General features: G+C 43.8%; 1 protein-coding gene across 1 annotated transcript in view; it reads right to left on the bottom strand.

The window, feature by feature from the left end:
• Window positions 1-221: 221 nt before the first annotated feature.
• The window catches only part of LOC140406573 (E3 ubiquitin-protein ligase RNF13-like), a 91,436-nt gene continuing 64,352 nt past the window's right edge, over window positions 222-27,305 (bottom strand). Inside the window, exons 3-4 of the mRNA XM_072494572.1 lie at window positions 4,862-4,942; window positions 222-4,206 (exon numbers count right to left, since the gene is read on the bottom strand). Of these exons, the coding sequence (XP_072350673.1) occupies window positions 3,821-4,206; window positions 4,862-4,942 (467 nt within the window). The 3' untranslated portion in view covers window positions 222-3,820. The remainder of the gene's footprint in view (window positions 4,207-4,861; window positions 4,943-27,305) is intronic.

Raw genomic sequence — 27,305 nt, 5'->3', positions numbered from 1 at the left:
CTCAAATTATTGGATCAGGCTCTCATCAGTTGGCCCTACTGTGGTCATAAGGTCACGATGCAAGACTAAATTTGTGGCTATTTACATGGGAAAATAAAACCCATGTTTTGTTAGTGTGCCCTGTTCTTGAACTAGAATCAAATTTACTTTTGCACTAAAAATGAGGCCTTTGGAAATATTGTCCTTTATTCCATGAAATGATCACACGATCTTAGCCCAACTTTTCAATTTACATAGCTTTATTTGAAAAGAGAACTGGATACATTTGTATTATAGCTTTGGAGTGCTGTGTATTCTATTTACAACTGTTGTACATTTACAGCATTTATAAACACATTCAAAAATGAACTCTTGTATTAATGCTTTGAAATGTCTACATTTACTTTGGGGGAATGTGTCTCAAAAATTAGGGAAAAAATCAAATATTTATCTTTGGGTGAATCAACTTAGTGTAAAGTTTTCAAAAATGAAAATAGATACTGGGTGGAGGGATAGAACAAAGCCAAAGAGGTGGATTTTCTTTGGACACATTCCCGCCTAGTCATGTCAATTTAAGTTTTAAAAAAATGCAGGTTAAAAATAGAGTACAAAATTAGTTGAATGGAATGAATTAATTTACAAACATTATTATAGCAAACTGAGCTATACAACCCCCTGCCCCACCCCAACACCGTGCACCAATATTAAATGATAAAGTAACATTTCAAAATACAGTGGCAGGTACACTTGCAACCTCTGAAGCTGATCAGTGCAATATTACAGCAAATTAAAATTTTTTTAAAAAATCAGATGTGCCTCATGTGCTCATGGCTTTTTCAACATGGTGAAAGCTGGGCTGCCCATCAATGTGTTATATAGCAGCAGTGCATTGTCCATTAACAGAACCAAACAGATTCTTGGAACTTATGGTCAATAACAGCTCAGTGGCATAAAAGGACTGCAGCAGCTCAGGAAAGGGACAATCTGCACAACAGCCTTATTTCCTTTAAAATGGGTTAACAGTCTGCAGCCACTTGTCCCAATGAGGTCATCCCATGTTTATAAACACTAGATTAAAAAGGTTATCCAACAAAGAGGCATTTGTTGAATACTATCATGTTGTGCCCACGATTCCATAACCGGTTAGAATTGTAAAACATTCATTTTGGGTAGGAACAATGATCCATAAACTCACTTGTATGAAATTACATCAGGTAAGCTGGCATTGCTATGTTAGGGACACATGCCAAATACAAACAGGTACATTTTATTCTGCAGCTCAAGCTAAATGAACAGAATGCCATGGAGGATGGGAAATAAACAGCTGCATTTCATTTCCAGAGTCTGATGTTTTAGATTTGAGGGACTGGTTGACTCTTTAATGCCTATCTGATTTACTGCAAAGCTTACTCAAACTTTCCATTGCCACAAAATCTGAATAAAGCTATGGCTCCCCCCCTCGCCTCATCTACCATCATTCTGTTACAATTTTTGAAGGTTCTATGTTCATAAAACGAAAACAAATGTAAGATCAACCCATAAGCTGATCCAAGTACACAAGTTCCATACATACTTTTACTAACTTTGCAAACGTGCATGGACCAAGATTCCACTGTGCTAGAACTTAGTCATTTCAGTGAACACATCCTCAATTTTAAAGTTGATTTTGGCAGCAAGGGGGATATGATAATGTTTTTTAAAAATACATAAGGCACATTCAAACACCAAAATAGCACATCCAACACACGCCTTAAAAATAAATCTTAGTTTTGAGGAATTGGAAGCAGAATCTGAAAGAGATAGGATCAAACATTTTTAAAATTCTAATGCAGAAAATCAACTACTTCAGAACAACAGATCTCTGTACATTAAAAAAAATATCTAGTAGGGCCCAAATGGATAAAGACATCAAGATCATAGTCAAACCCTGTTGCCACTTTAAATTTAAAAAAAAATAAAGTACCCAATTCATTTTTTCCAATTAAGGGACAATTTAGCATAGCCAATCCACCTACCCTGCACATCTTTTTGGGTTGTGGGGGCAGAATGCAAACACGGACAGTGACCCAGAGCCGGGATCGAACCTGGGACCTCAGCGCCATGAGGCAGCAATGCTAACCACTGCCACCGTGCTGCCCTTCCCTGTCTCCATCTTTAAGAAATGCCCACACACTTACATCACTCCAATTATAAGTACCCAGTCTAGCTTTTTGAAAATCTAAAAAGATCGTTTGGAAACTTAACGTGGTCCATAATATAGATCAAATCTAGTCTTAATGTTACTTTGTCACAAGCTAGGCTTTTTCTGCATATTTTCAATGGACAATTAATTGTCACCAAAATAACATGCATATTGTCACCCATATAATAAAAGTGATGAGTTGCAAGAGATGGAAAGAAATACCACTGATTATATGGCGTTAACAATTTGACATTTGATTACATTTCCCAGTCAACCACATCAATTAGCGACCAGCTAAGAACTTCAAATAAATTGTGTGAAATATCACATCCAGTTAGCAGCATCATCACAATCACATGCAATAGTTTGGAAGTTAATTCCATTACAGTATTTTTAAAAATTAAGAATCATCTTCATTTACGATTTTATTTATACACCAAAATGGTACATAGCGCAGATAAAACTAGATGTGATTGAACAAAATGACAGAAAATAGAAAGTTTGTTCAAGTATTTTAAAAAATAAATGTAGAGTATCCAATTGTTTTTCCAATTAAGGGGCAATTTAGCATGGCCAATGCGCCTACCCTGCACATGTTTTTTTTTTGGGGGGGGGGGGGGGGGGTGTGAGACCCACGTAGACACTGGGAGAATGTGACCCGGGGTCAGGATCGAACCCAGGTCCTCAGCGGCGTGAGGCAGCAGTGCTCAGGTTTGTTCAAGTAGCTTCAATTAAAAACCAAACTTGGGAATTATAACAAAGTATTCCATACTACCCTACTGGATTCTACTCGATGGCTGCAATCCCCCAAAAAATCACTAAAATAAAACTGGAAACTAATAAATACATAATGCACAGGAGAAAATTAGCCTTTTAACTGAAAATGAAAATCGCTTATTGTCACAAGTAGGCTTCAGTGAAGTTACTGTGAAAAGCCCCTAGTTGCCACATTCCAGCGCCTGTTCGGGGAGGCTGGTATGGCAATTCCTACTTTTAAGTGGGTAAATTTATTGATTTATAATTACAAACCAGATGCAGCATATCCCTATTTAAAAACCAAATTCAAAATGAGTTGAGAATTTCAACTTCAATAAATCGTTTTGGGTAAATTAAGCAAAATGTACTTACATTTGAAACAATTTGAGGAGGATTCTTGGGTTCTGGTGCAGAACATTCAGGAAATCGCTATAATAACATGATTATACGAAGCATTTTACAAAGAAACTGAGAGCCATTTTTGTTTAAGTTTGTTTTTGTTAAAATCATTTTCTTAGTATCTGGATAACATGTTGAACATGACCACCATGGTTGGATGATCAATGTAACAGTTTTACAGGTTGCCAGCAGTACTGCAACTATTGCAAAAAATACAGCAATGATTGAGATGGGGGGGGGGAAAGAAGAGGGAGGAGGAAGCATCAGTGTTGTTTGATGTTAACCCCCAAACATCGGTAGACGGTTGCCGCACTTCATTCTAGCAAAAAAAATGAGCAGAGAGCAGTGAAACATTAAATTTCTACAAAATTTGCATATATATGTTGTGAAGTTGCAATGCATAAACTGGCAAAGCAAATGGAAAAAAATTCCTGAACTTTTAATTTTGACACATCGTTTCAGAGTGTGTGCAGGTTTCATGTGTTCTTTTAAAAAAAAACAAAATCAAACTATTGCGGCAGACTCTCTCGTTCCTCTCTCTTCAACAATGGCTTCAGGGTTTTCCTGCTGCATCTGAACTACTGTCTCTTCATTGACTCCATCCTCAGCCTCGCTGCTATCTCCCTCTTCCTCATATTCCGATGACTCCACTGCTTCTTGGCGAGATCGAGATTCTGACATGGTACCAAAAGAGTGAGCACTAGTGGAAGCCAGTGATGACCTCAGCAGAGGTGTGTTCTCGGAGGCATCGTCGTTTTCTTCATGGCTGCTGTCTACATCATCAGTTTCCGAATCAGATTCTCCCTGAGATGCCACCACCTTCTGTTTGCAGACAGGGCAGGTCTTCTTTGTTCTCGTCAGCCATGGGTCCACACATTTACAGTGGTACGCTAGGTACATAAATTAGGGGGAAAACACAAAAATTTATTTTATGACATTTGCAAATTACTACAGTAATTAACCATATTTATCCTTCAGTCTTCCATTAGATCAGCTGACAGGTTTGTGTAGAAATAAACAGTGACATGGACATGTGGACTGTGAATGAGATAGAATCAGGTCACATTAAAAAGCATTTTTCATTTGTACATTTGGCACTTCAGTGTCATGAAATTCTAACTAGGAGTATGAAATGGGTAAATATAGAGGAAACAAATAGCAAAGACATTTTAATTCTCTATTTTGGTGTGTAAGAAGAGGCTTGGGGCTGAAGCTAATCTTTTTTTATTCATTCATGGGGTGTGGGCATCGCAGGCTGTGTCAGCATTTTTGCCCATCCCTAATTACCCTTGAGGGGCCAGTTAAGAGTCAACCACATTGCTGTGAGTCTGGAGCCACAAGTAGGCCAGACCGGGTAAGGATGGTAGATTTCCTTCCCATAAGGGGCATTCGTGAAGCAGATGGTGTTTTCGGGCAATCGACAATGGTTTCAAGGTCATTGTTAGACTTTTTAAAATTCCAGATTTTTATTGAATACAAATTTCACCATCTAATATTGATGTGCTGGAAATTTGCTTGTTACAGGATCAAGAAGTACTTGCTTACCATGTGAACATGGCAGGATGCGAAGCTTGTCACCTTCTTCATACTCATCCAAACAAATAGCGCACACCTCATATTCATCACCTGCAGCAACAAAAAGGAATGGTTATGCTTTGCTGCTCTAATGATGACATGCTACTTGTGTAAGGCTGTTTGAACATGAACTATTATATTAAAAATGTCGGAATAGTCACTAATCGGCATTCAACCTTTCTCAGGATTTATTTAACAAGCTGAGTGACATTCTGTTTATACAGCAGGTCCTCTCTTGGGGCACAATGAATAGAACCAGACAGCACACACTGACATTTAATCTCTAGGCCTAATTGCAAATTTGCAGCTACCTTGTGCTCCTTGCTGGCGTATACGACAAAAAATCATTTAGGTAAATAGTGGGTACGCCACACCTAAAGCTGCCTCTACTAACAATAGAAATATGTGATACTCTAACTGTTCTCCACAAGCCATTTAACAAACTACGATTGCTAATGAGTCAAAATACTCTCGATGCTGGAAATCGAAAATAAAAACAGAAAATGCTGGAAATAGTCAGCAGATCTGGCTTCATGGATCAAAGATGACGAGCTGTTGTCCTTTCATCAGACGGACTGTGAACCCCCTCCCAATTCCTTTGCAAACCCCGAGTGGCTGAAACACAATGCATGTTAGTAAATGATAACCACATAATCTGTCTCCAATAGTCTGTAAGCATGAGAAATTCCTGCTTTAAATGCTGGTGCAAATTCTACTGCAGCAAACACTGATAAATTTGCTTCCAAATTTAGCTAAAATCACTGCTATGAGTTTAGCATTTGGCTACCAGTCTTATGAAAAGGTGCTCCCCTAAAGTGAGAAATTTCACTGGATCTTCTTTTATTCATTTTTACGGGGTGTGGGCGTCACTGGCTAGGCCAGCATTTGTTCCCCACCTGCCCTCTGAAGGTGGTGGTGAGCTGCCTACCAGAACCACTGCAGCCCATTTGATGTAAGTACACCCACAGTGCTATTAGGGAGGAAGTTCCAGGGTTTTGGCAGCGGTGTGATGCAACATAATTCTTGCATCTCATATCAGTGTTTGCACTTTTAAACAGCCTTCTTACAGAAAAAAAAACATTGCGAGGTGCTGCAACATTATTTCAAGAAACGTTCAGGAGTCAAGCTGCACAGAAACCCCCAAATACGGAGGTAACATTCCTTTCTTGCTCTTTGGAGTTTCTCTTTTGGCAAAGACACCAGCTTCTTTTAAAAAATATTCAATGATATCACTTCAAAATTGCCTAAAAATATACAAATACTGTTATATGCTGGATAATGACCACTAGTCCATAAATTTAAAACAAAGGTTCTGTAGAAAGCCTCTTTATTCAACAATTAAAAATCTCAGGCTTTAGGCAAACAAATAGGCTAGAGAAAGCAAAAGGGCAATTAGGTTGACTGAAAAGAAACCACTTCAAAAGTTTCCCCCACATTAAAGGGGGTTTACCATCACCTTACAGATCTTTGAACTTGGCATGCTGAGTGTTTAAAGGGTTTAATGGCTGCAGATGGGAAGACTTGTTCAATGACCACCATCTCAGGAAAGACCCCCGACCTGAGCCCGTCCAGCTAATTTCAAGCACCCGACCCCCACCTTTTATGAAGGAGCCCCCTCGACACCTTGGAGGCAAGTAAGGGTACCTACCACCCCTCAGAGGGCTAGCCACCAGGTTGGCACTGCCAAGTGGCTTGAAGGGGGGGGGCCTCGTCAGTGATCAGGGTGGGAGGACTTTGCCAGCGATCGGTAGGGGGCGCTGCAGTGGCATTTTGGAATCAGAGTGGGACCTGTCAGAGAGATTAGGTCCAGCAACAACTCCGATGTGCCACTGAATGGCACAGAAAACTTGATCCTGGGTAAAACATTTGAGTGCCACGTCGAGTTCGCTCCTAACACCAGCAGGAATCACTGTTTTGATGGAGCACTTAGTTTCCAATTGGAAGAATCTCAACCAAGGTGTGTTGATGCAAGGGATGACAAATTTTACAAGCTCCAAAATTTACCTGCTCCAACTCTCCTCAAACAAAGCTATTAATCTTTTGAAAAATCACTTGTAAAAAGAGACACAAGCATGGATACAAATATTACTGCAAACTGGAAAATTTTGTTACACAATTTCCTTTCAATCACACAAACCCGCATCCCATCCTCCTGCTGCCTTGGGAAAGCGGGCAGCATAATCAAAGACCCCTCCCACCCAAGTTATTCTCTCTTCCAAGGGATAGGAGATATAAAAGTCTGAGAACACGCACTAACAGATTCAAAAACAGCTTCTTCCCCGCTGTTACCAGACTCCTGAATGACCCTCTTATGGACAGAACTGATCTCTTCACACGTCTTCTCTACTGTGTAGTACTGCACTCCGTAAGCTTCACCCATGCCTATGTATTTACATTGTGTATTTACGAATGTCCTATGCTTTTTTCATGTATGGAATCATGTAGCACAGTGGGTAGCACGGTTCACAGCTCCAGGGTCCCAGGTTTGATTCCCGGTATGAGTCAATGTCTGTGCGGAGTCTGCACGTTCTCCCTGTGTCTGCGTGGGTTTCCTCCGGGTGCTCCAGTTTCCTCCTACAAGTCCCGAAAGACATGCTGTTAGGTAATTTGGACATTCTGAATTCTGCCTGTGTACCCGAACAGGCGCCGGAATGTGGTGACTAGGGGCTTTTCGCAGTAATTTCATTGCAGTGTTAATGTAAACCTACTTGTGACAATAAAGATTATTCTGTCTGGACTGCACGCAGAACAATACTTTTCACTGTACCTCAGTACACGTGACAATAAATCGAATCCAAATCTTTCAGATACCATAGCTCGTTTCTCAGCCTTGGACAATGCTCCATTTTAGTGATGCTGCCATTTTAATTGGTGATGAATTAATTCAAGGAACTGAAGAAAAGTTGCAGATAAAGGTCAGCGTGATCTTTTCTGAAAGTCTAACAAATTTAAATGGTTGATGAGACAAGGATATTCCCAGGTTACTCATTAATAAAAGACCCAGACTTGGCGAAGTGACTTGCATAAATGAGATCACCCACTGAAAGTATTAACATTGGATCGAAATGGTTCGCAGGTGTCAGCTTGGCACAGTGATAGTACTCTCACATCAGATAAACGGTCATGTACTCATGGTTTTGGAGGTCAGAATAGTTGAGACATTTCCTTTCATCTTATTTCTGGGGTCTGGCTTCAACTCAGCCTAACCTTATGAAAATCAACTGTTGGCTGCTCGAGATAGAGTTTCAACAGTTTTTAAACTAGGTATGTGACTATCAAAAGAATCTTATCCAAAATCTCTGTAGATTCCACACTTGTCCAGTTCTCACGAGTTCTATACTGCAGTTATTAAAGCTGCCATTTCACTTTTACTGCTTAACATTGAACACGGGGTATTCCAAATAAAATAATTTCTAATTGCCTCAAAATTTTATTTCTTTGTTTCTTAAAAAAAATCCATATTGATTGAAAAGAATAGATGCAAGAGACAGTCATCCCACAATGTGTTAGGACATAAACTTCCTTGAATCTGAAATGGCAAATCTGCAAAGTTGGTTGAGGATTTATCATGCGAGCAAGTGGTTACAACACAACATGGAACAGGAAGGCAGCACACCCACGGTCTAGAGAATGGCTTTTTGTACAAGGAATTAACATTAAATTGAGATGATATCTTACCATCCGATCCAGTTTTATACCTAGCCTCGTTTTAAATGCAAGACTTAGCATCAAGGTGAAGGAAGAAGTGACAACACCAGTAATAGCCACAATCCACTTGGAAACAGCTGAACCGGCGCAAAAGGTTGGGGAATTATGAACATGAGTTACACCCAAAGGCACTTGTGCTCATTTTTCCATGATTGATTATTTACATTGGTTCTTAGAATGCTGGATCAGACTCCATGACCCCCAGATTGCACTGGTTCAAGAGGACTCTTCAAATTGCACTAATTTTCTCAGACACACAGGCACCAAGAGTAAGTTTTAGAAGGTTTTTGGTATCCAAAAATAATTAGCTGCGAGGATCCTGACTGTTTTACCCACACACTGTGGTTGGATAGCAAGGATTATTGTACAAACACATCTGTTCACTAATGACCTTTAGGGAAAGAAATTTGCCATGCTTAATCAGTCTGGTGTACATGTGACTCCAGACTTTAAGCAATGAGGCCAACTCTTAGCTGCCTTCTGAAAGAGCGTGAAGGGCCCAGCAAGTCACAGTTGCATCATTGTGAAAAGAGATAAATATGAAAGTGGGCATTTCCAGTCCAGTTGATCTCAAAATCTCTCTCACAAAAATCTGCCAAAATTGGGAGAATTGCCCCTCAGATTAGGCTAGCAACTGCCTGCCAGAATCTCACTCACTGAATCCTACTTCCAGCTAACATTCCAGACTCCTCGGTCATTAGGATACGTCCTGCCCCCATGGCAGATCCACCAGAGGTGGCAGGACAGTGGTGTACAGTCAGAGGATGTAGCACCAGGTCAAACATGGACACGGAAACCTCATGCTAATTATCATTCAGCAGCCTCCATCAGCTGATAAATCAGCACTCTAAAAGCTGAACACCAATTGGAAAGGCAGCAAGGGCAGAGCACATATACGAGGAGCACTTCAATGTCCATCATCCTTCCGGCTGAGCCCTGAAGGAGAGATATGTGCCAGACTGGGTCTGCGGCAGGTGGTGAGCCAACCAACACAAGAGGAAATTCTGATCTCACCCTCACCAATCCACTTGCCTCAGTAAAAACAAAACAAACTCCTCAACCAGATCTACTTTTACATGCACGTTACATCCTCTTTGGTAGCACAGTAGTTAGCACTGTTACTTCACAGCACCAGGGTCCCAGGTTCGATTCCCGGCTTGGGTCATTTCTGTTTGGAGCCTGCACGTTCTCCCTGTGTCTGCATGGGTTTCCTCCAGGTTCCTCCCATAAGTCCCGAAAGGCATGCTTGTTAGCCAATTTGGACATTTGGAATTCTCCCTCAGTGTACCCGAACAGATGCTGGAATGTGACGACTAGGGGCTTTTCACAGTAACTTAATTGCAGTGTTAATGTAAGACTACTTGTGACAATAAAGATTATTAAAGAAATGGCCGTATCACAAGAGCTACAATAACTGCTTCCGAGAATGATGGAGCACGATTTTCTTGTGCAAATATCCAATCAGAGATACATTTAAACTACCCAAAGAACTTTTACTTAGAATTAGAGCATTACATAATCAGTTGATGGATGCCATATTGCTTACAGGAAATTCACTTGGGATATTGCGACTCCAGTCAGTATAGGGTCCTTCAACTCTGGTATGAAAATTGTATTTTAATATTCATAGGTGTATATTTATACACCTATCTTGTTACTTCAAACATTCAGACAGCACATACATCACTTTTGTAATTGATGGCGGCATGGTGGCACAGTGGTTAGCACTGCTGCCTCACGGCACTGAGGTCCTGGGTTTGACCCTGGCCCGAGGTCACTGTCCATGTGGAGTTTGCACATACTCCCAATGTCGTGTCGGCTAGGTGGATTGGCCATGCTAAATTGTCCCTTTGAAAAAAAAACATTTGTATCTGACCTCAGAAAGTAACAGCACCAAACAATTTCAAGATAAGCTACCTTTTTTTCCATCCCTACTAAATATTGTCTGAAAATATTTTATAATCAGCTCCTGGTTCCCTTTTACATTGTTCTCCTCCCACCCCCCCCCTCCCCAGAAAAAAAAAGCTATTTAAATCATTGCATTTTCAAACCTTGATTACTGCAATGATGTTCAAAACTTTACCCAAATAGGAAAGATTGCCAAAGTTGGATGGTGCGCAGTTTTGTATAAACTCACAACTCTTCTGGCGTCGGATCGTGCTTGCTGGAATGGGAAACAATGGGGTTGGCAAGCAGTAATGGAAGGCTGCAAAGATTCTTTCATCAGAGTGCCGTTATGATGAATTACTTACTGGGAGAAATGAATAACATTACCAGTTTCAGCAGATACATAACTGTTGGAAGTAGCTACTAAACAAAAGGCCAAAGTGCTGACATTAAACCCATTAGAACACACAGCCAAACTGAGCTCAGGAGGAAGGGGAATGGATAAACACAGCTTTTGATAAAATATGAAAGGAAGAATACGTTCATGTTTGTACCAAGAGTGTTGCTACCTGAATAACCCCCGTTAACTCTGGATGCATGGGGTAGCGGCCATGACCTGCTAGGTCACGCGAACGGCAGCTCCCGCCGGGATCAGTTTTTCGGGCCGCTAAAAGGAGCGGCGGCGGTAATTGACAGGAGGGACAGGCGGGGGAACGGACGTGGAGGGGCTCCCCCCGGTGGTGCATGGAGAGAACCAGGAGCGGAGCCGGCAGACGCACAAACCCGGGGAAGAAGGTCAAGAAGGTCCGGGAGGACAAAATGGCGGCTGGAGAAGATCGGGAGGTGTGGGCCCAGTGGGCCAGAGAACAGCAGGAGCGCCTTAAAAACTGCTTCATGGAGCTGAAAACGGAGATGTTGGCCTCCATGGAAAGAATTGTGGTGACCCAGAAGGCGCAGGAGAAGTAGATCAAGGAGGTGAGGAAGAAGGTGGCGGAGAACGAGGACGAGATCCTGGGCCTGGCAGTGAAAGTGGAGGCGCACCATAAGAGATGGCAGGAGAGGCTGGATGACCTTGAGTGCAGGTCTCGGAGCCACAATCTGCAGATCCTGGGCCTTCCCGAAGGAGCGGAGGGGGCGGACGCGAGCACGTACGTGGCCACAATGCTGGGGATGTTGATGGGCGCGGGGGCCTTCCCGCGGCCCTTGGAGCTGGATGGGGCGCACAGGGTTCTCGCCAGAAAGCCGAGGGTAAACGAGCCACCGCGGGCGATGGTGATACGGTTTCAGCGCTTGGCAGACCGGGAGCGAGTCCTGCAGTGGGCGAAGAAAGAGCGGAGCAGTAAGTGGGAGAATGCGAGATCCGAATTTACCAGGACCTGGGAGCTGAGCTGGCGAGGAGGCGTGCAGGTTTTAACCGGGCGAAGGCGGTCCTCCACAGTAAAGGGGTGAAGTTTGGGCTCCTGCACCCGGCGAGACTGTGGGTAACATACCAGGACAGACACCACTATTTTGATACTCCAGACGAGGCGTGGTCGTTCATCAGGCAGGATAAACTGGGACGATGCGGACTTTATGAGGCGCGTGTTGGGTAGGATCCCAGACTTGGAGTTAAGTCACCCGATAATGGGAGGGGATCTTAATACGGTCTTGGATCCGAGCTTGGATCGTTCCAAGTCCAGAACGGGAAAGAGGCCGGCGCGGCCAGGGCCTTGTGGGAGTTCATGGGCCAGATGGGGAGAGTGGACCCCTGGAGGCTTACGCGGCCAAGGACGAAGGAGTTTTCCTTTTTTTCCCATGTCCATAAAGTCTATTCGCGAATAGACTTCTTTGTGTTGAGTAGGGCGTTAATCCCGAGGGTGGAGGGGGTAGAATACTCGGCCATTGCGGTCTCGGACCATGCCCCGCACTGGGTGGACCTGCGACTGGGGGCGGAACGGGGTCAACGCCCTCTCTGGTGAGTGGATGTGGGGTTGCTGGCGGACGAAGAGGTGTGCGGGTGGATAAGGAGGAGTATTGAGAATTATGTGGGAGCGAACGACACAGGAGAGGTAACGGCGGCACTGGTTTGGGAGGCTCTGAAAGCGGTCATTAGGGGAGAGTTAATCTCCATTAGGTCCCATAGACAGAAGGAGAGGGTGGAGAGAGAGAGGTTGGTGGGAGAGATACTCAGGGTAGATAGGAGGTACGTGGAGGCCCCAGAGGGGGTGGGGGGTGGGGCTGTTGAACGAGCGCCGGAAATTACAGACTGAGTTTGACTTGCTGACCACGGGGAAGGAGGAGGCACAGCTGAGGAAAGCAAAGGGGGCAGTTTATGAGTATAGGGAGAAGGCGAGTAGGATGCTGGCGCACCAGCTGCGCAGGAGGGAGGCGGCCAGAGAGATTGGGGGAGTGCGGGATAGGGAAGGCAACATAGTGCTGAGCCCAGAGAGGGGTAATGAAGTCTTCAGGGAGTTCTGTGGGAGGTTATAGGAGTCAGATTCTCCCGGGAAGGGGGAAGGGATGAGGCAGTTTATGGACCGGTTGAGGTTCGCAAGGGTGGAAGCAGAGCGGGTGGAGGGACTTGGGGCCCCAATTGAGTTGGAGGAGGTAGTCAGGGAGCTGGCAGGCATGCAGACAGGCAAGGCCCGAGGCCCGGACGGCTTCCCTGTAGAATTTTATAAGAAGTTCTCGGAGCTGCTGAGCCCACTCCTGATGAGAACCTTCAGTGAGGCAAAGGAGAGAGGGACCCTCCCTCCGACAATGTCGCAGGCATTGATCTCGCTTATCCTGAAGAAGGAGAAGGATCCACTTCAGTGTGGGTCCTACAGGCCAATATCGCTCCTGAACGTGGATGCCAAGCTGTTGGCAAAAATTCTGGCCACCAGAATAGAGGACTGTGTCCCGGGAGTGATTGGGGAGGACCAGATGGGTTTTGTGAAGGGAAGGCAGCTGAACATGAACGTGAGGAGGCTCCTGAATATTATCATGATGCCCTCGGAGGGGGAGGGGGGAGGTGGTGGCTGCGATGGATGCGGAGAAGGCCTTTGACAGGGTGGAGTGGGAGTATCTGTGGGAGGCGCTAGGCAGGTTTGGATTTGGGGAGGGATTTATAGGGTGGGTCAAGCTGCTGTACCAGGCCCCTGTAGCGAGTGTGTCCATAAACCGGCTACGGTCGGAATATTTCAGGCTGCACCGGGGGACGAGACAGGAGTGTCCCCTGTCCACGTTGCTGTTTGCCCTGGCAATCGAGCCGCTGGCCATTACGCTCAGGACTTCGGGATTTTGGAGGGGGCTGGTGCGCGGAGGGGAGGAACACCGGGTCTCCCTCTACGTGGATGACCTGCTGTTGTATATTTCAGACCCGTTAGAGGGGATGGGGGAGGTCATGCTTATCTGGGGGACTTCAGGAGGTTCTCAGGGTATAAGTTGAATGTGGGGAAGAGAGAGCTGTTCGTGGTCCACGGTAGGGGCCAGGAGGAGAGACTGAGGGTGCTCCTGCTCAGGATAGTGGAGAGGAGCTTTCGGTACTTGTGGATACAAGTGGCCAGGAACTGGGATGCCCTGCACAGGCTCAACTTAACCCGGCTAGTGGAGCAGATGGAGGGAGAGTTTAAAAGGTGGGATATGCTCCCGCTTTCTCTGGCGGGACGGGTGCAGACTGTGAAGATGACGGTTCTCCCCAGGTTCCTCTTCGTATTTCAGTGCCCCCCCATTTTCATCCCCTAGTTTTTCTTTACGCGGGTGAATAGGATTGTTACGGGATATGTGTGGGCGAATAAAACCCCGCGAGTCAAAAGGGTATTCTTGGAGCGTAGCCGGGGGGGGCGGAGAGAGAGACTGGCTCTGCCGAACCTCTGCGGTTATTACTGGGCGGCCAATGTGGCCATGATCAGGAAATGGATGATGGAGGAGGGGGCGTCGTGTAGAGGCACCAGTCTAGGGGCACTTGTTACGGCTCCGCTGCCGTTCTCGCGGCGCGATACACCACAAGTCCGGTGGTGACGGCGGCACTGAGGATCTGGGGGCAGTGGAGGAGACACATGGGAGAGGAGGGGGCCTCGGTGTGGACCCTGATACGGAATAACCACATATTTGCTCCAGGTAGGATGGATGGGGGGGTATCAAGGCTGGTATAGGGCAGGTATTAGGAGGATGGGGGACCTGTTTATTGACGGGGTTTCCCCCAGCACGCAGGCGCTGGAGGAGAGGTTCGGCCTGACCCCGGGGAATGCGTTCAGGTACCTTCAGGTTCGGGACTTCCTTATAAAACAGGTGGGGACATTCCCACGGTTGCCCCCACGTAGGATCCAGGATAGGGTAGTCTGGTGTCTGGGTAGGGGAGGGAAAGGTGTTGGACATATATCAGGAGCTGCAGGAGGTAGAGGAAGCCTCAGTGGGGGAGTTGAAGGATAAGTGGGAGGAGGAGCTGGGCGAGCAGCTGGATGAGGGCCTGTGGGCCGATGCCCTGGGCAGGGTGAATGCCTCTTCATGTGCCAGGCTCAGATTAATCCAGTTTAAGGTGGTGCATCGGGCACATATAATGGCAGCAAGAATGAGTAGGTTTTTTGGGGTGGAGGACAGGTGCCCGAGATGTACAGGGAGTCCGGCGAACCATGCCCATATGTTTTGGGCATGCCCGGCGCTTAAAGGATTCTGGCAGGGGTTTGCAGGAGTGATGTCTAGGATTTTGGACACTCGGGTGAAGGCGAGTCCAGCGGTAGCGCTATTTGGGGTAGCGGAGGATCCGGGATGGCAGGAAGCGAAAGAGGCCGAGGTACTGGCCTTTACCTCCCTGGTAGCCCGGAGACGGATCTTGTTAATGTGGAGGGACTCGAAACCCCCGAGTGGGGAGACCTGGGTTAGCGACATGGCGGGGTTCCTCAGCCTGGAGCGAATAAAGTTCGCCTTGAGAGGGTCCTCGATGGGGTTCTCCCAGCGGTGGCAACCTTTCCTTGACTTTCTAGGGGAGCAGTAAGTAAAATCGCTGATTGGAAAAACTTTAATAAAACATTTATTTTTAAAAAAATCTCTGGATGCATGCAGAGTTCTACTGTAAAGATGCACAGCAATTAAAATATCCAGGCCTTCTTCGGTCACAGCAGCACATTTTTAAACTTCGGGGCATAATTCGGTCAGTTTCATGACTATGTTCTGGATACCATCTGCGAGATACAAATGGCTGCATATTCCATTTGATGTTACTCCAGAAGGCTATCAACATGAGATAGTCAATGATCTTCCAGCAGTGGAAGTTATCGTTGAGGATCTGCCAGTCTATGGAGGTGGAGATATGATGTAAGAATATTGCAGACCATGATCAGAATCGAGTGAGATTGTTAAAGAAGGTTTCCCAGATACACCTGAAGCTGAACAAGAAAAAAAAACAGCAACTGAAGATGACTGAGGTACATAGGTCTGAGGTAAAGTATATTGGTAATGTCCTGACAGCGAAAGGATGTCACTCTGAATCTAATAAGGCGAGAATTGTAGGAGATGCAACAACCAACAATAGCTTGGATTTGTGAACTTGCTGCCACAATAGTTTTATGGCCACTCCCATTCAGTTTCTGGACAATGGTAGCCCCCCACCACCCCTAGGATATTGCTATTGGGGGATTCTGTGATGGTAATGCCATTCAATGTGAAGGGATGATGGTTAGATTCTCTTTAGTTGCAGCAGGAGCAAAGAGATCGCAGAGCTGATCGATCATTTCTCCAAACACCTGTACTGAGCCAAGGAGGCCAACTACAAGGGAATCGGACCAGCTCTTCCTCTTTCTGATGGACAGCGGGCACAAAAATAACAACAGGCTGCAGCTGGACTTTAAATTTGAACCCCCTGCCAAAGATGGCTTTGGAGCATGGAGACTCTGCAAGCTCTCCCATGCAGAACCTCTTCCTCCATCTTTTATAACCGTTATTACAGTATGTAATAATAATCTTTATTGTCACATGTAGGCTTACATTAACACTGCAATGAAGTTACTGTGAAAAGCCCCGAGTTGCCACATTCCGGCGCCTGTTCGGGTACACTGAGGAAGAATTCAGAATGTCCAATTCACCTAACAGCACGTCTTTCAGGACTTGTGGGAGGAAACCGGAGCACTTGGAGGAAATCCACACCGACACGGGGAGAACATGCAAAACCTGCACAGACAGCGACCCAAGCCGGGAATCGAACCCGAGACGCTGGTGCTGTGAAGCAACAGAGCTAACCACTTTGCTACCATGCTGCCCTATGTTCTATAATTATTAAAGCATGTTCTATATATTTATGTATGCAGTGATCTGCCAGAACAGTACGCAGAACAATACTTTCACCGTACTTGGTACAAGTGACAAAATATAAATCAAATAAATCTAAACCAAAGTTTGAATTCAGAGTATGAACATCCACGCAAAGTATGTACAGTGGTATAGGTGCACAGAACAAGCAGCAGCTTTTATTCTCATCTAACATTGAGGCATGAAGTCACCCTGCAGCGTGATGCTCGCAAAATAGGACTTGAAGCAACCCTCATTCGGTAAGGATGTATGCGAATCCTCAGTGTTAAAGCAAACTGAATGCTGCTCTGCACAGATTGAGACAGAGTGCCTGGTTATTTTCTTTGCTTGGGAGCATTTTATCAGTACCTGTTCGGGATAGAGAAAATTACAGTAGAATCTGACCACAAACCACTTCAAAGCATTTTCTCAAACCGTTTCTATCTGCTCCAAAGCATCTGCAAAGGGTGTTGTTTCACTTCCAAATGATATCTTTGTAAATGAAGTACAGGCAAGGGAAGCAGATGTACATTACCAACATACTGTTGAGAGCTGCAATCCCTTAGAAGGAAACTGGATGATGCTCGTATAGAACGCAAAATCTTCCAGATTCAATGGGAAGCAACATTGTGACATGCTCTGGAAGTAATCAAGCCAGGAGCGATATTAAATCTGACAGACAAGCATCTTGTTCACATCAAGCAAACTATGCAACAAGGTGCAACTCTCCAAGTGCTACAGGAAGTAGCGATGAAAGGATGGCCTGAAACTAACAAGGACGTGTTGCTGTATGAGTGTGTATCGGGCAGACAGAAATGAAGTGATTGCCCAAGATGGCATTGCGCGCAAAGGAACTAGAGTCATCATCCCCGAAGAGATCAGGAGAGAGATGCTGAAGCACATCCATGTAAACCATAGAGGAACCGACTCTAGCCTGAAGGAGGAAAGGGAAGTACTCTACGAGCCAAACATGAGCATTCAAATTAAGGATCACATCAGCCAGTGCAATGCTTATAATGAAGATCAAGCTAAGCAAGCTGAAAAGTTACTTGTGACTCAAAACATCACAGGCAGATCATAAAAGCCTGGAATAGACTTATTTGCACTGAGGGAACTGATCATCTCGTCACCATTGACTACTACTGACCAGCTGATGTCAACAACTACCAGTGAGACCATAAAATGCCTGAAAGCACATTTCAGTTGTCATGGCATTCTTGACATTGTGATGAGTGACAATGGCCCTCAGTTCACAAATGAAGAATTCATGTGCTTCATGAATGATTGGGAAATTTAGGGCAGCACGGTGGCACAGTGGTTAGCATTGCTGCCTCACGGCACCGAGGTCCCAGGTTTGATCCCGGCTCTGGGACACTGTCCGTGTGTAGTTTGCACATTCTCCCTATGTTTGCGTGGTTTCGCCCCCACAACCCAGAGATGTGCAGGTTAGGTGGATTGGCCACACTAAATTGCCCCTTAATTGGAAAAAATGAATTGGGTACTCTAAATTTATTAAAAAGAAATGAATGATTGGGAAATTTAACATTACATAGCATCTCGACACTCTCCCTGAGGCAGCACTGAAAATTGTCAAAAGGATGATTTAAAAAGGTAGGTCCAGCACAGTGTGTACAAGGTAATATGGGTTGATGAGCCCTTTTTTTTCTATAAGTATAGAGTACCCAATTATTTTTTTCCCAATTAAGGGCAATTTAGCGTGGCCAATCCACCTACCCTGCACATCTTTGGGTTGCGGGGGTGAAACCCACGCAGACACGAGGAGAATGTGCAAACTCCACACGACAGTGACCCAGGGCCGGGATCGAGCCCAGGTCCTCGGCGCCGTAGGCAGCAGTGCTAACCACTGCGCCACCGTGCTGCCCTGAGAAACACAACTACTGAAGGCATGAAAAGCTCTCTAGTCTAGCGACTAATGCCAAGCTACACCCAGACTTCTTTTCCAGGAGCTAAAAACCTACTGAAGGCTTAAGTTGAATGAGTGACACGATGGAAATGAAATTACAGAAAGACAAATATAATTTTGATAAATGTGTTAAATCAATGCCATGTTGAGAGTTGGAGAGCTGGTCATTGTGCAAACATTCAACACACTCATCAAAAGTCAGCCAACCTGGAACTCGTGCAGAGCAGCTCTCACCTTGATCGTACACAGTGAAAGAGAACGATCGGATAGATTGTCACCACAGACATCGACTTGCACCCAGAAAAGCTGCTCCGTCACAGCAGACAGCTTTTGAGGAAGAGTTGATTTTGCCAACTGAACAAAGAACTTAATAACCATCAGCTTCAGAGATCAGCTGGTCCTCAACAAATCACAGTAACTAACACTTATCACAGCAGCAACACTTGTTATGGCAACAACTTCGTGGAGGCAACATCACCCCAGGAACCAGCAGACACCAGACGAATATCCAATAATAACTTGTACATGCACCATTAGAAGACCTGTTAAGAAGGCGTACGGTGTGTCAACTTTTATTGGTTGAGGGATTCAGTTTCGGAGCCATGAGGTCATGTTGCAGCTGTACAAAACTCTGGTGCGGCCGCATTTGGAGTTCTGGTCGCCGCATTACAGGAAGGATGTGGAAGCATTGGAAAGGGTTCAGAGGAGATTCACCAGGATGTTGCCTGGTATGGAGGGAAGATCTCATGAGGAAAGACTGAGGGACTTGAGGCTGTTTTCGTTAGAGAAGGCTAAGAGGTGACTTAATAGAGGCATACAAGATAATCAGAGGATTAGATAGGGTGGACATGAGAGCCTTTTTCCTCGAATGGTGATGGCTAGCACGAGGGGACATAGCTTTAAACTGAGGGGAGATAGATATAGGGCAGATGTCAGAGGTAGGTTCTTTACTCAGAGTAATAGGGGCGTGGAATGCCCTGCTTGCAACAGTAGTGGACTTGCCAACATTAAGGGAATTTAAATGGTCATTGGATAAACATATGGATGATAATGGAATAGTGTAGATGGGCTTTAGATTGGTTTCACAGGTCGGCGCAACATCGAGGGCCGAAGGGCCTGTACTGCGCTGTAATGTTCTATTTCTATTGAACAAGATTGAATGTGAATTGCATGTGTAAGGACAAACTAGAATGAACACTTTTTTTGTTCAAGTGTGATGATTTTCATTATCAACCATGATGGTGGGTGATTTTTCTTCCTTTTTTAATGAAAAGGGGGATGTATGGACAAATATATTTTGTACACGGCAGCTTGCCATACACTTGTGACCTCGGATGTCATCTTTTGTAAAGAAAGGTTTTTTTAGGGCCAGAATTGCAACCCAACACAAATCCTCAGCAAAGGTACAATGAACCAAGGAGGAACCAAAGTCCAGCAATCAATGCACTCACCAACTCTTTAGCAGGCATACATTTACAGGCATGAGAAGAGTTAATTGCAAAGTATGCCCCTCGCTGGTGTCTTTAGTGTGAAAATCCTGCTAAAAAGCCGCTTTCGTTCCAATTAATCTAGAACAACCAATTTGGATTTAGCTTGGCGACCGTACTGCTCTATCAAGGCATTTTCTCACTAGAGTGATCAATTTATTCAATCCCCACCAAACGTATCTGGTGTAACTTCCAGACAGCATTCGTTCGCTCTTGGGCTCGACTCGGTGGGTGATTTTAGGATTACACTGAGAAATACGTAGGAGAGTGTCTTGGCCATTTTCTTTTTGGTTATAAGCTGGCCTTCATCAAGCTTTTGGCAGAAGGCCATTCTGACAAAATGGCTGCCAAACTAACTACTCAAAAAGAAAATGAGATTAGCAAAGCAGGCTTCAGTTGTTTGAACTACGCAGGGACAAAACAAAAACAAGCAGTGGCAGTGAATATATTATGGCTCGAATAACCAAATGTCCTTAGGTGTTTAAGAAAGTTTAAAAGAATATACCAAAAAGAAACTCAATTAAACAGCTATGTAAAAGGAACAGCCCTTACCAATGTTCTGAAATATGTTAATACAATAGGGATTGATTACTATGCTTACAATGTGTTAAATGTTCTCCAGTTACTGTGTAATCTTGCTTCACAGCCAGAAAGGCAAATTACCATTCCCAACTTTCTGTTGAATTCTCAGAAATATCCCACTAAGAAGTCGGAAGAGGGTGCAGAGGAATTCTAACCCTGCATTTTTGCTGCAGGGTCACTTCATTCTTAACTTCTGCTCATCACATTAACCTCTTTCATAGCCCCAGACACTCAGCAGCAACTTCTATTATGGTACTAAATTTCTGGCAGCTTGCACAATGGCATTTTTCTTTGATTAAAGGAAATGAGCTCTCAGGATATGGGCTTTGCAGACCAGTTTATGTCAATTATCCATGCCTAGTTGGTCAGGGAAGTTCGTACCAGGCTTCTCCTTGAAGCATTGCATTCCTTAAAACAATGTTAGGTAGAGAACTCCAGGATTATGATTCAGTGTCAATGCAAGCATGATGGTGCATGCCCTAATCAGCATGGTGCATGACTTGGAAGGGGAACGTACAAGTGACAGCATTCCCATAATATTATTGTTCTTGAAGCTAGCAGAAGCATGTGGGCGGTATGGTAGCACATTGGTTAGCACGGTTGCTTCACACCACCAGGGTCCCAGATTTGATTCCTGGCTTGGGTCACTGTCTGTTCTGCACCATCTCCCTGTGCCTGCGTGGGTTTCCTGCGGGTGCTCCGGTTTCCTCCCACAAGTCCGAAAGACGTGCTTGTTAGGTAATTTGGACATTCTGAATTCTCCGTTTATCCAAAAAGGCGCCGGAATGTGGCGACTAGGGACTTTTCATAGCAACTTCATTGTAGTGTTAATGTAAGCCTACTTGTGACAATAAAGATTATTAATGTACACAAATTTACACACAGGCTATGTGGTTCTTCAGCTGCACCACAATAACAATTGCAGTGTGCTCATATCCTCAATTTGCATTGACATTTACACTGCATGATTAATGATTACAATGTCATTATTACAGGTTTAACTTATTATGAATTTCCACACCTAACCCTTTTATTTATAGGGAAGCCAGCCCTCAGATCTACATTATTTGGAGCTGTGTTTTCTGATGCATGTCCCATTTTTTACAACAAACTCCACACCAGTCTCACAAGTCAATGAGACAGCCTTACTGAAATGAAACTCGAGTTTGATTTATTTATCCTAACTCTACCTAAGATTATAGCACAAGCAAGTATTAATGGGAGAAGAAATAGATGTACACTCACTGTGTTTCGTTCAAGGCAATAGGCTTATCTGGGACATCAATCTCTGGATTCCAAACCGTTCCTCACATTATATCAATTGCAAAAACACAGTTGAGGGAAGTTGTTTCAAATTTACCGTCTGGAATTTAAAATAACTTGGCAGTTACCATCAGACTTTGTCTTTGAGAAAATTGGGGAATCTTGGCAGGATATTAAAATAATAATTCCTAGGTTGGCTTGGAATTAGTCAATTTAAAAGCAACAAGAGTGAGGATAGTATTGGACCAGGTGTGGTACTGAGTGGTTCTAAGTGGGTGACTGTAAAATGGCTGTGCCAATCGTTAAAATTGGTCTGGGAGTAAAATATGTAACATTGAAGGGTTTGCAAGGTAGCTAAAGCTAAATTTCTTTTTTAAATTTAGAGTACCAAATTCATTTTTTCCAATTAAGGGGCAATTTAGCGTGGCCAATCCACCTTTCCTGCACATCTTTGAGTTGTGGGGGCAAAACCCAGGCAGACACGAGGAGAATGTGCAAACTCCACACAGACAGTGACCCATAGCCGGAATCGAACCTGGGACCTCGACGCCGTGAAGCAGCAATGCTAACCTCTGCACCACCATGCTGCCCCGCTAAAGCTAAATTAACAGAATTGTCAGATAGGTTGCAATTGGGATTATCCACGGGGGGGAAAGCAGCCATAATTGAAGGTATAGCGCAGCATTTGGGATTGGAAACAGTACCCAAGAGATCGAGTTCGCAAAGGGGCAAGCCACTGGACTAGGTTCAAATTCAATTGAAGAAAAAAAAAAGGAGACGAGAAGAGAGGGAAAGAGAACAAGACGAAAGGGAAAGGGAATGAGTGCTTCAAAGCAGACAGAATGCCAAGAGAGAGAAAGAATGCAGAAGGAGAATTGGAAAAATTAGAAAGGGAGGAAAGAGAAATGGAGAGACCAAGAAAGCTGACAATTCAAGAAGTACCTCGAGGCGGAAGGGATGGAGTTATTTCTAGAATAGAATCCAGTGGGGAGATGTTTAAATTCATACAGTTTCTTGCAAAGTTTGAAGGAAGAGATGTGACCGCATGTTTTAATTAATTTGTGAAACTAGCTAAACAGATGAAGCGGCCGAAAGGAATCTGTACATTACTTTTACAGAGTAGTTGGCAGGGTCTGGTTTAGCACACTGGGCTAAAGCGCTGGCTTTTAAAGCAGACCAAGGCAGGCCAGCAGCACGGTTCAATTCCCATACCAGCCTCCCCGAACAGGCGCCGGAATGTGCAGACTAGGGGCTTTTCACAGTAACTTCACTTGAAGCCTACTTGTGACAATAAGCGATTTTAATTTCATTTTCATTTAAGTAGGTAGAGCTAATTTCAGAAGAAATAACTGGGGAAATATCTTACAGTGAAGAAAGTTGTCCTGAGTGCTTATGAGTTGGCACCAGAGGCATATAGACAAATGTTTCAAAATGTAAGAAAACAGCCTGAACCAATTTATATTGAATGTGAAAGAATTCAACAAAGTAACTTTGATAGATGAATAAGAACATTTAAATTGAGGTAACCTATGAAGTCCTTCGAGAAGTGATTCCTTTGGAAGAATTTAAAGATTCACTGCCTTCAGTGACATGAACTCATGTGGAGGAACAAAATGTTAAAACTACTAGGCAGGCAGCAGAGCTAACAGATGACTGTCAACTATTAAAGTCCTATAGTCCCACATTATCCTCGGCTGCTTTTCCCTTTGAGGGGGAGAGCTCACTCGTGGTGATTTAATCTGAGAATCGCCACCTCATGTGAGGGGCAAGGTTGAGAAAATTAATCTCAGCAGGTATGAGTGCTCATTTGTAGGGTCGGTGCAGACTCAGTGGGCCGAATGGCCTCCTTTTGCACTGTAAGGATTCTATGATTCTAACTATGAAGTCAGAGATTTTAGAACAAGATAAGCAGGTAGGATTTATTCACAGTGAAAAGCAAGAAACAGTACTGGCTGCAGGAGTGAAAATGTGTGCACAGCCTATTCAAAATCATGGTAAGCAGCAGGTAGCAGGTATGTTTAAAGATTTTGTCTGTGAGGAAAAAGTATTTTCACGTCTTCAAGATGAAAATGGGAGCGAGTCAATCATTAGTGTTTTAGATGAGGATATCTGTTGCCCAGATGGATGTTTCAAGAAGTAGTTTTAATAAATGGAACTCACAGGGAAACAAAGAAAATTCCATTGTATAAAGTAGATTGAAGACAGAAGTGAGTGTAGGAGTAGTAGAGAAATTGCTTTAAAAAAAATGTTTTTTTTTTATAAAAGAGTGCCCAATTCATTTTGTTCCAATTTAAGGGGCAATTTAGCATGTTCAATCCACCTACCTTGCACATCTTTGTGTTTGGGGGGCAAAACCCACGCAAACACGGGGAGAATGTGCAAACTCCACACGGACAGTGACCCAGAGCCGGGATCGAACCTGGGACCTCGACGCCGTGAGACTGCAATGCTAACCACTGAGCGACCGTGCTGCCCTCGAGAAATTGCTTATTGTGGAGTTCAATTTATCTTGGGGAATGATAAAGCTAGGTCACTGATGATAGCGATGCCTAATGTGGTTAAACAGGCGATAGAAAAGCAATCCACACAAATGTTGCTGGTAGAAAGCCCTGGTTTATAGGCACATAAGATGAAACAGGAGGAGTTTGGAGACAGGGCAAGGTGAATCAAGTGCAATTATAGTATCTTTAATAAGATGGTTCAGGTACAAAAATTGGAGGATAGTGAAGCTGAAGATCAAGGAGGTTAACAGAGCTACAGCAACAAGATCTGAAGATAAAGCAGATATATCAAACAGCACAGTATACTCCAAAATGCCATCTGAAGGATAATAAATTAATGAGAAAGTGGAAAGCGTTCTCGTGTTCAAGTTTAAAAAAAGATTTAGAGTACCCAATTCACTTTTTCCAATTAAGGGGCAATTTAGAATGGCCAATCCACCTAGCCTGCACATCTTTTGGGTTGTGGGGGCGAAACCCACGCAAACACGGGGAGAATGTGCAAACTCCACACGGACAGTGTCAAAGGGCCGGGATCGAACCTGGGGACCTTGGCGCCGTGAGGCAACAGGGCTAACCCACTGCGCCACCGTGCTGCCGCACTCGTGTTCAAGTTGATGAGAAATGGGCAAAAGGACATAAAATTGTAATACCCGTCTTGGTATAGGAAGGACATTCTGTGAGTAGCTCATGAGGATTCATTAGGGGGGCATTTGATGAATAAGGAAAACTCGGGTTCAGATGCAGGAACAGTTTTACAGGCCTGATTGCGTAAAGGTGTAGTCATGTTCTGTCAGACATGCCACACATGTCAAATGATAGGAAAACCACAAGCTGTAATAAAACCAGCGCCTTTAATTCCTGCTGCAGCATTGGAAGAATCTTTTACTAGAGTCCTAATAGGTTGTGTGGAATCCCTTCTGAAGACAAAGACTGGAAATCAGTATTTTATTGTTGTTTCTTTTATTGATTAATTAACATTTATTTTATTTAACATCATCACAAAACATCTGGGACATCATTCTCCCAACTTCAAACCATTCCTCACATCAACTGCAAAAATGCAGCTGAGGGCGGTTGCTTCAAGTTTTCCTTCTGGGATTTGGAATAACTCGTCATTTACCATCAGACGTGTCCTTAACACTTATGTGGATCCCACTCATCTATGCTATTTTCAAACATATTCCATTGTTGAATAATAGAGACAGGGAACACAGATTCCAGGTACAACCAAATGCTTCAGAAGTCATATCAATTTTGCTCGTTTGTTTGGACACATTAGGATGACAATTGAACTGTGCTAATAATCCATTCAATTCACCATGGGAGGAGAATTTGTTTGCATATAGCAACAATGTCATGGCCCTCTGGTTGACATTTCCAGTAAAATTGTAAATTTATTCAAAAGCAACAAGCTTACAATTTTGTTAGGAATTTTGATCAAGAAAATATTTACAGATCCATTCATGACGTTGCAACAGATAGTAACCACGCCGCCTTCATTCATCCCATTCCTTAGGAAATAAAATAAATATGGAATAATTTCCTTCCAGCAGAATAACTAGTAATTATAATACCAACTATTGTGGTGTATTACAGCCCTTCATTAATATTTGAAGCTTTTTATTCACGATCCGATGGAGCCTTCTGTTTAGTTCCCCTTAATCTCAGTCGAAGGGTACTAGACCCATGGGCATGTAACTGGGTTCTGAGCCTGGCCCAATGTCCGAATGAAGGATTCAAATCAACCAGAATTATTACCTTCTCCTTGATAGACTTTTTACTATTTCTGAAATAGATTGTAATTTTCCGGATATTATAAGGGTCTGGGTGGACTCCTCAGTAACTGTGCTCTCATCCATCAAATATTAAATAATATTACCTTAATCCCCGAGTTTGAGAGATTCACTAGGTTCAGAACATGTTTGTAGTCAATCTACAAGAATCAAACAAATTTGAAAATTCGAGTTTGAGTCGAGATATTTATAATGAATTTCTGGATCGTCTAATTAAACGTTACGTGGGGGCGGCATGTGGCGCAGTGGTTAGCACTGGGACTGCGGCACAGAGGATCTAGGTTCGAATCCTGGCCCTGGGTCACTGTCTGTGTGGAGTTTGCACATTCTCCCCATGTCTGCGTGGGTCTCACCCCCACAACCCAAAGATGTGCAGGGTAGGTGGATTGGCCACGCTAAATTGCCCCTTAATTGGAAAAAAAAATAATTGATTACTCTAAATTTTTTTTTTTAAATTAAAGGTTACGTGGAAGATGTTCATTTTTTATCAATAATAGACTATCACTAATTAATATACTATATTTGGCAAAAGGACAACCTATTATAATAAGGCTGCCCGTTGAATTTCGAGGAAATGTTGTTTTGAATTATTATCGAAAACTGGATTTTAAGTTAACAGTCGTGTGGGTCAATGTTGCTTATTCAAGGGACAGTGTCCAGCAAAATAGTAAGACTTGAGGCCTAGCATTCTTTTATCGGATTGTGATTTTAATTATCAAAAGTAGCACTGTATATTCGAATGTAATGGCAAGACCAATAGAATACTGTTTTTTTTAGGCGTGTGAATTTCTTATTAGTGAATTCACATTGTTGTGAAGACCATAAGACATAGGAACAGAATTAGGCCACTCGACACATCGAATCTGCTCCGCCATTCAATCATGGCTGATATTTTTCTCATCCCCATTCTCCTGCCTTTTCCCCATAACCCCTGATCCCCTTATTGATCAAGAACCTATTTATCTCTGTCTTAAGGACACTCGGTGAGTTCCACAGTTTCACCACCCTCTGGCTGAAGAAATTCCT

This window comes from Scyliorhinus torazame, unplaced genomic scaffold (genome assembly GCF_047496885.1).
Source record: "Scyliorhinus torazame isolate Kashiwa2021f unplaced genomic scaffold, sScyTor2.1 scaffold_656, whole genome shotgun sequence".
Lineage (NCBI taxonomy): Eukaryota > Metazoa > Chordata > Chondrichthyes > Carcharhiniformes > Scyliorhinidae > Scyliorhinus > Scyliorhinus torazame.
The sequence above is the reverse complement of the archived record's forward strand: the minus strand, read 5'-3'. Positions and strand labels throughout refer to the sequence as shown.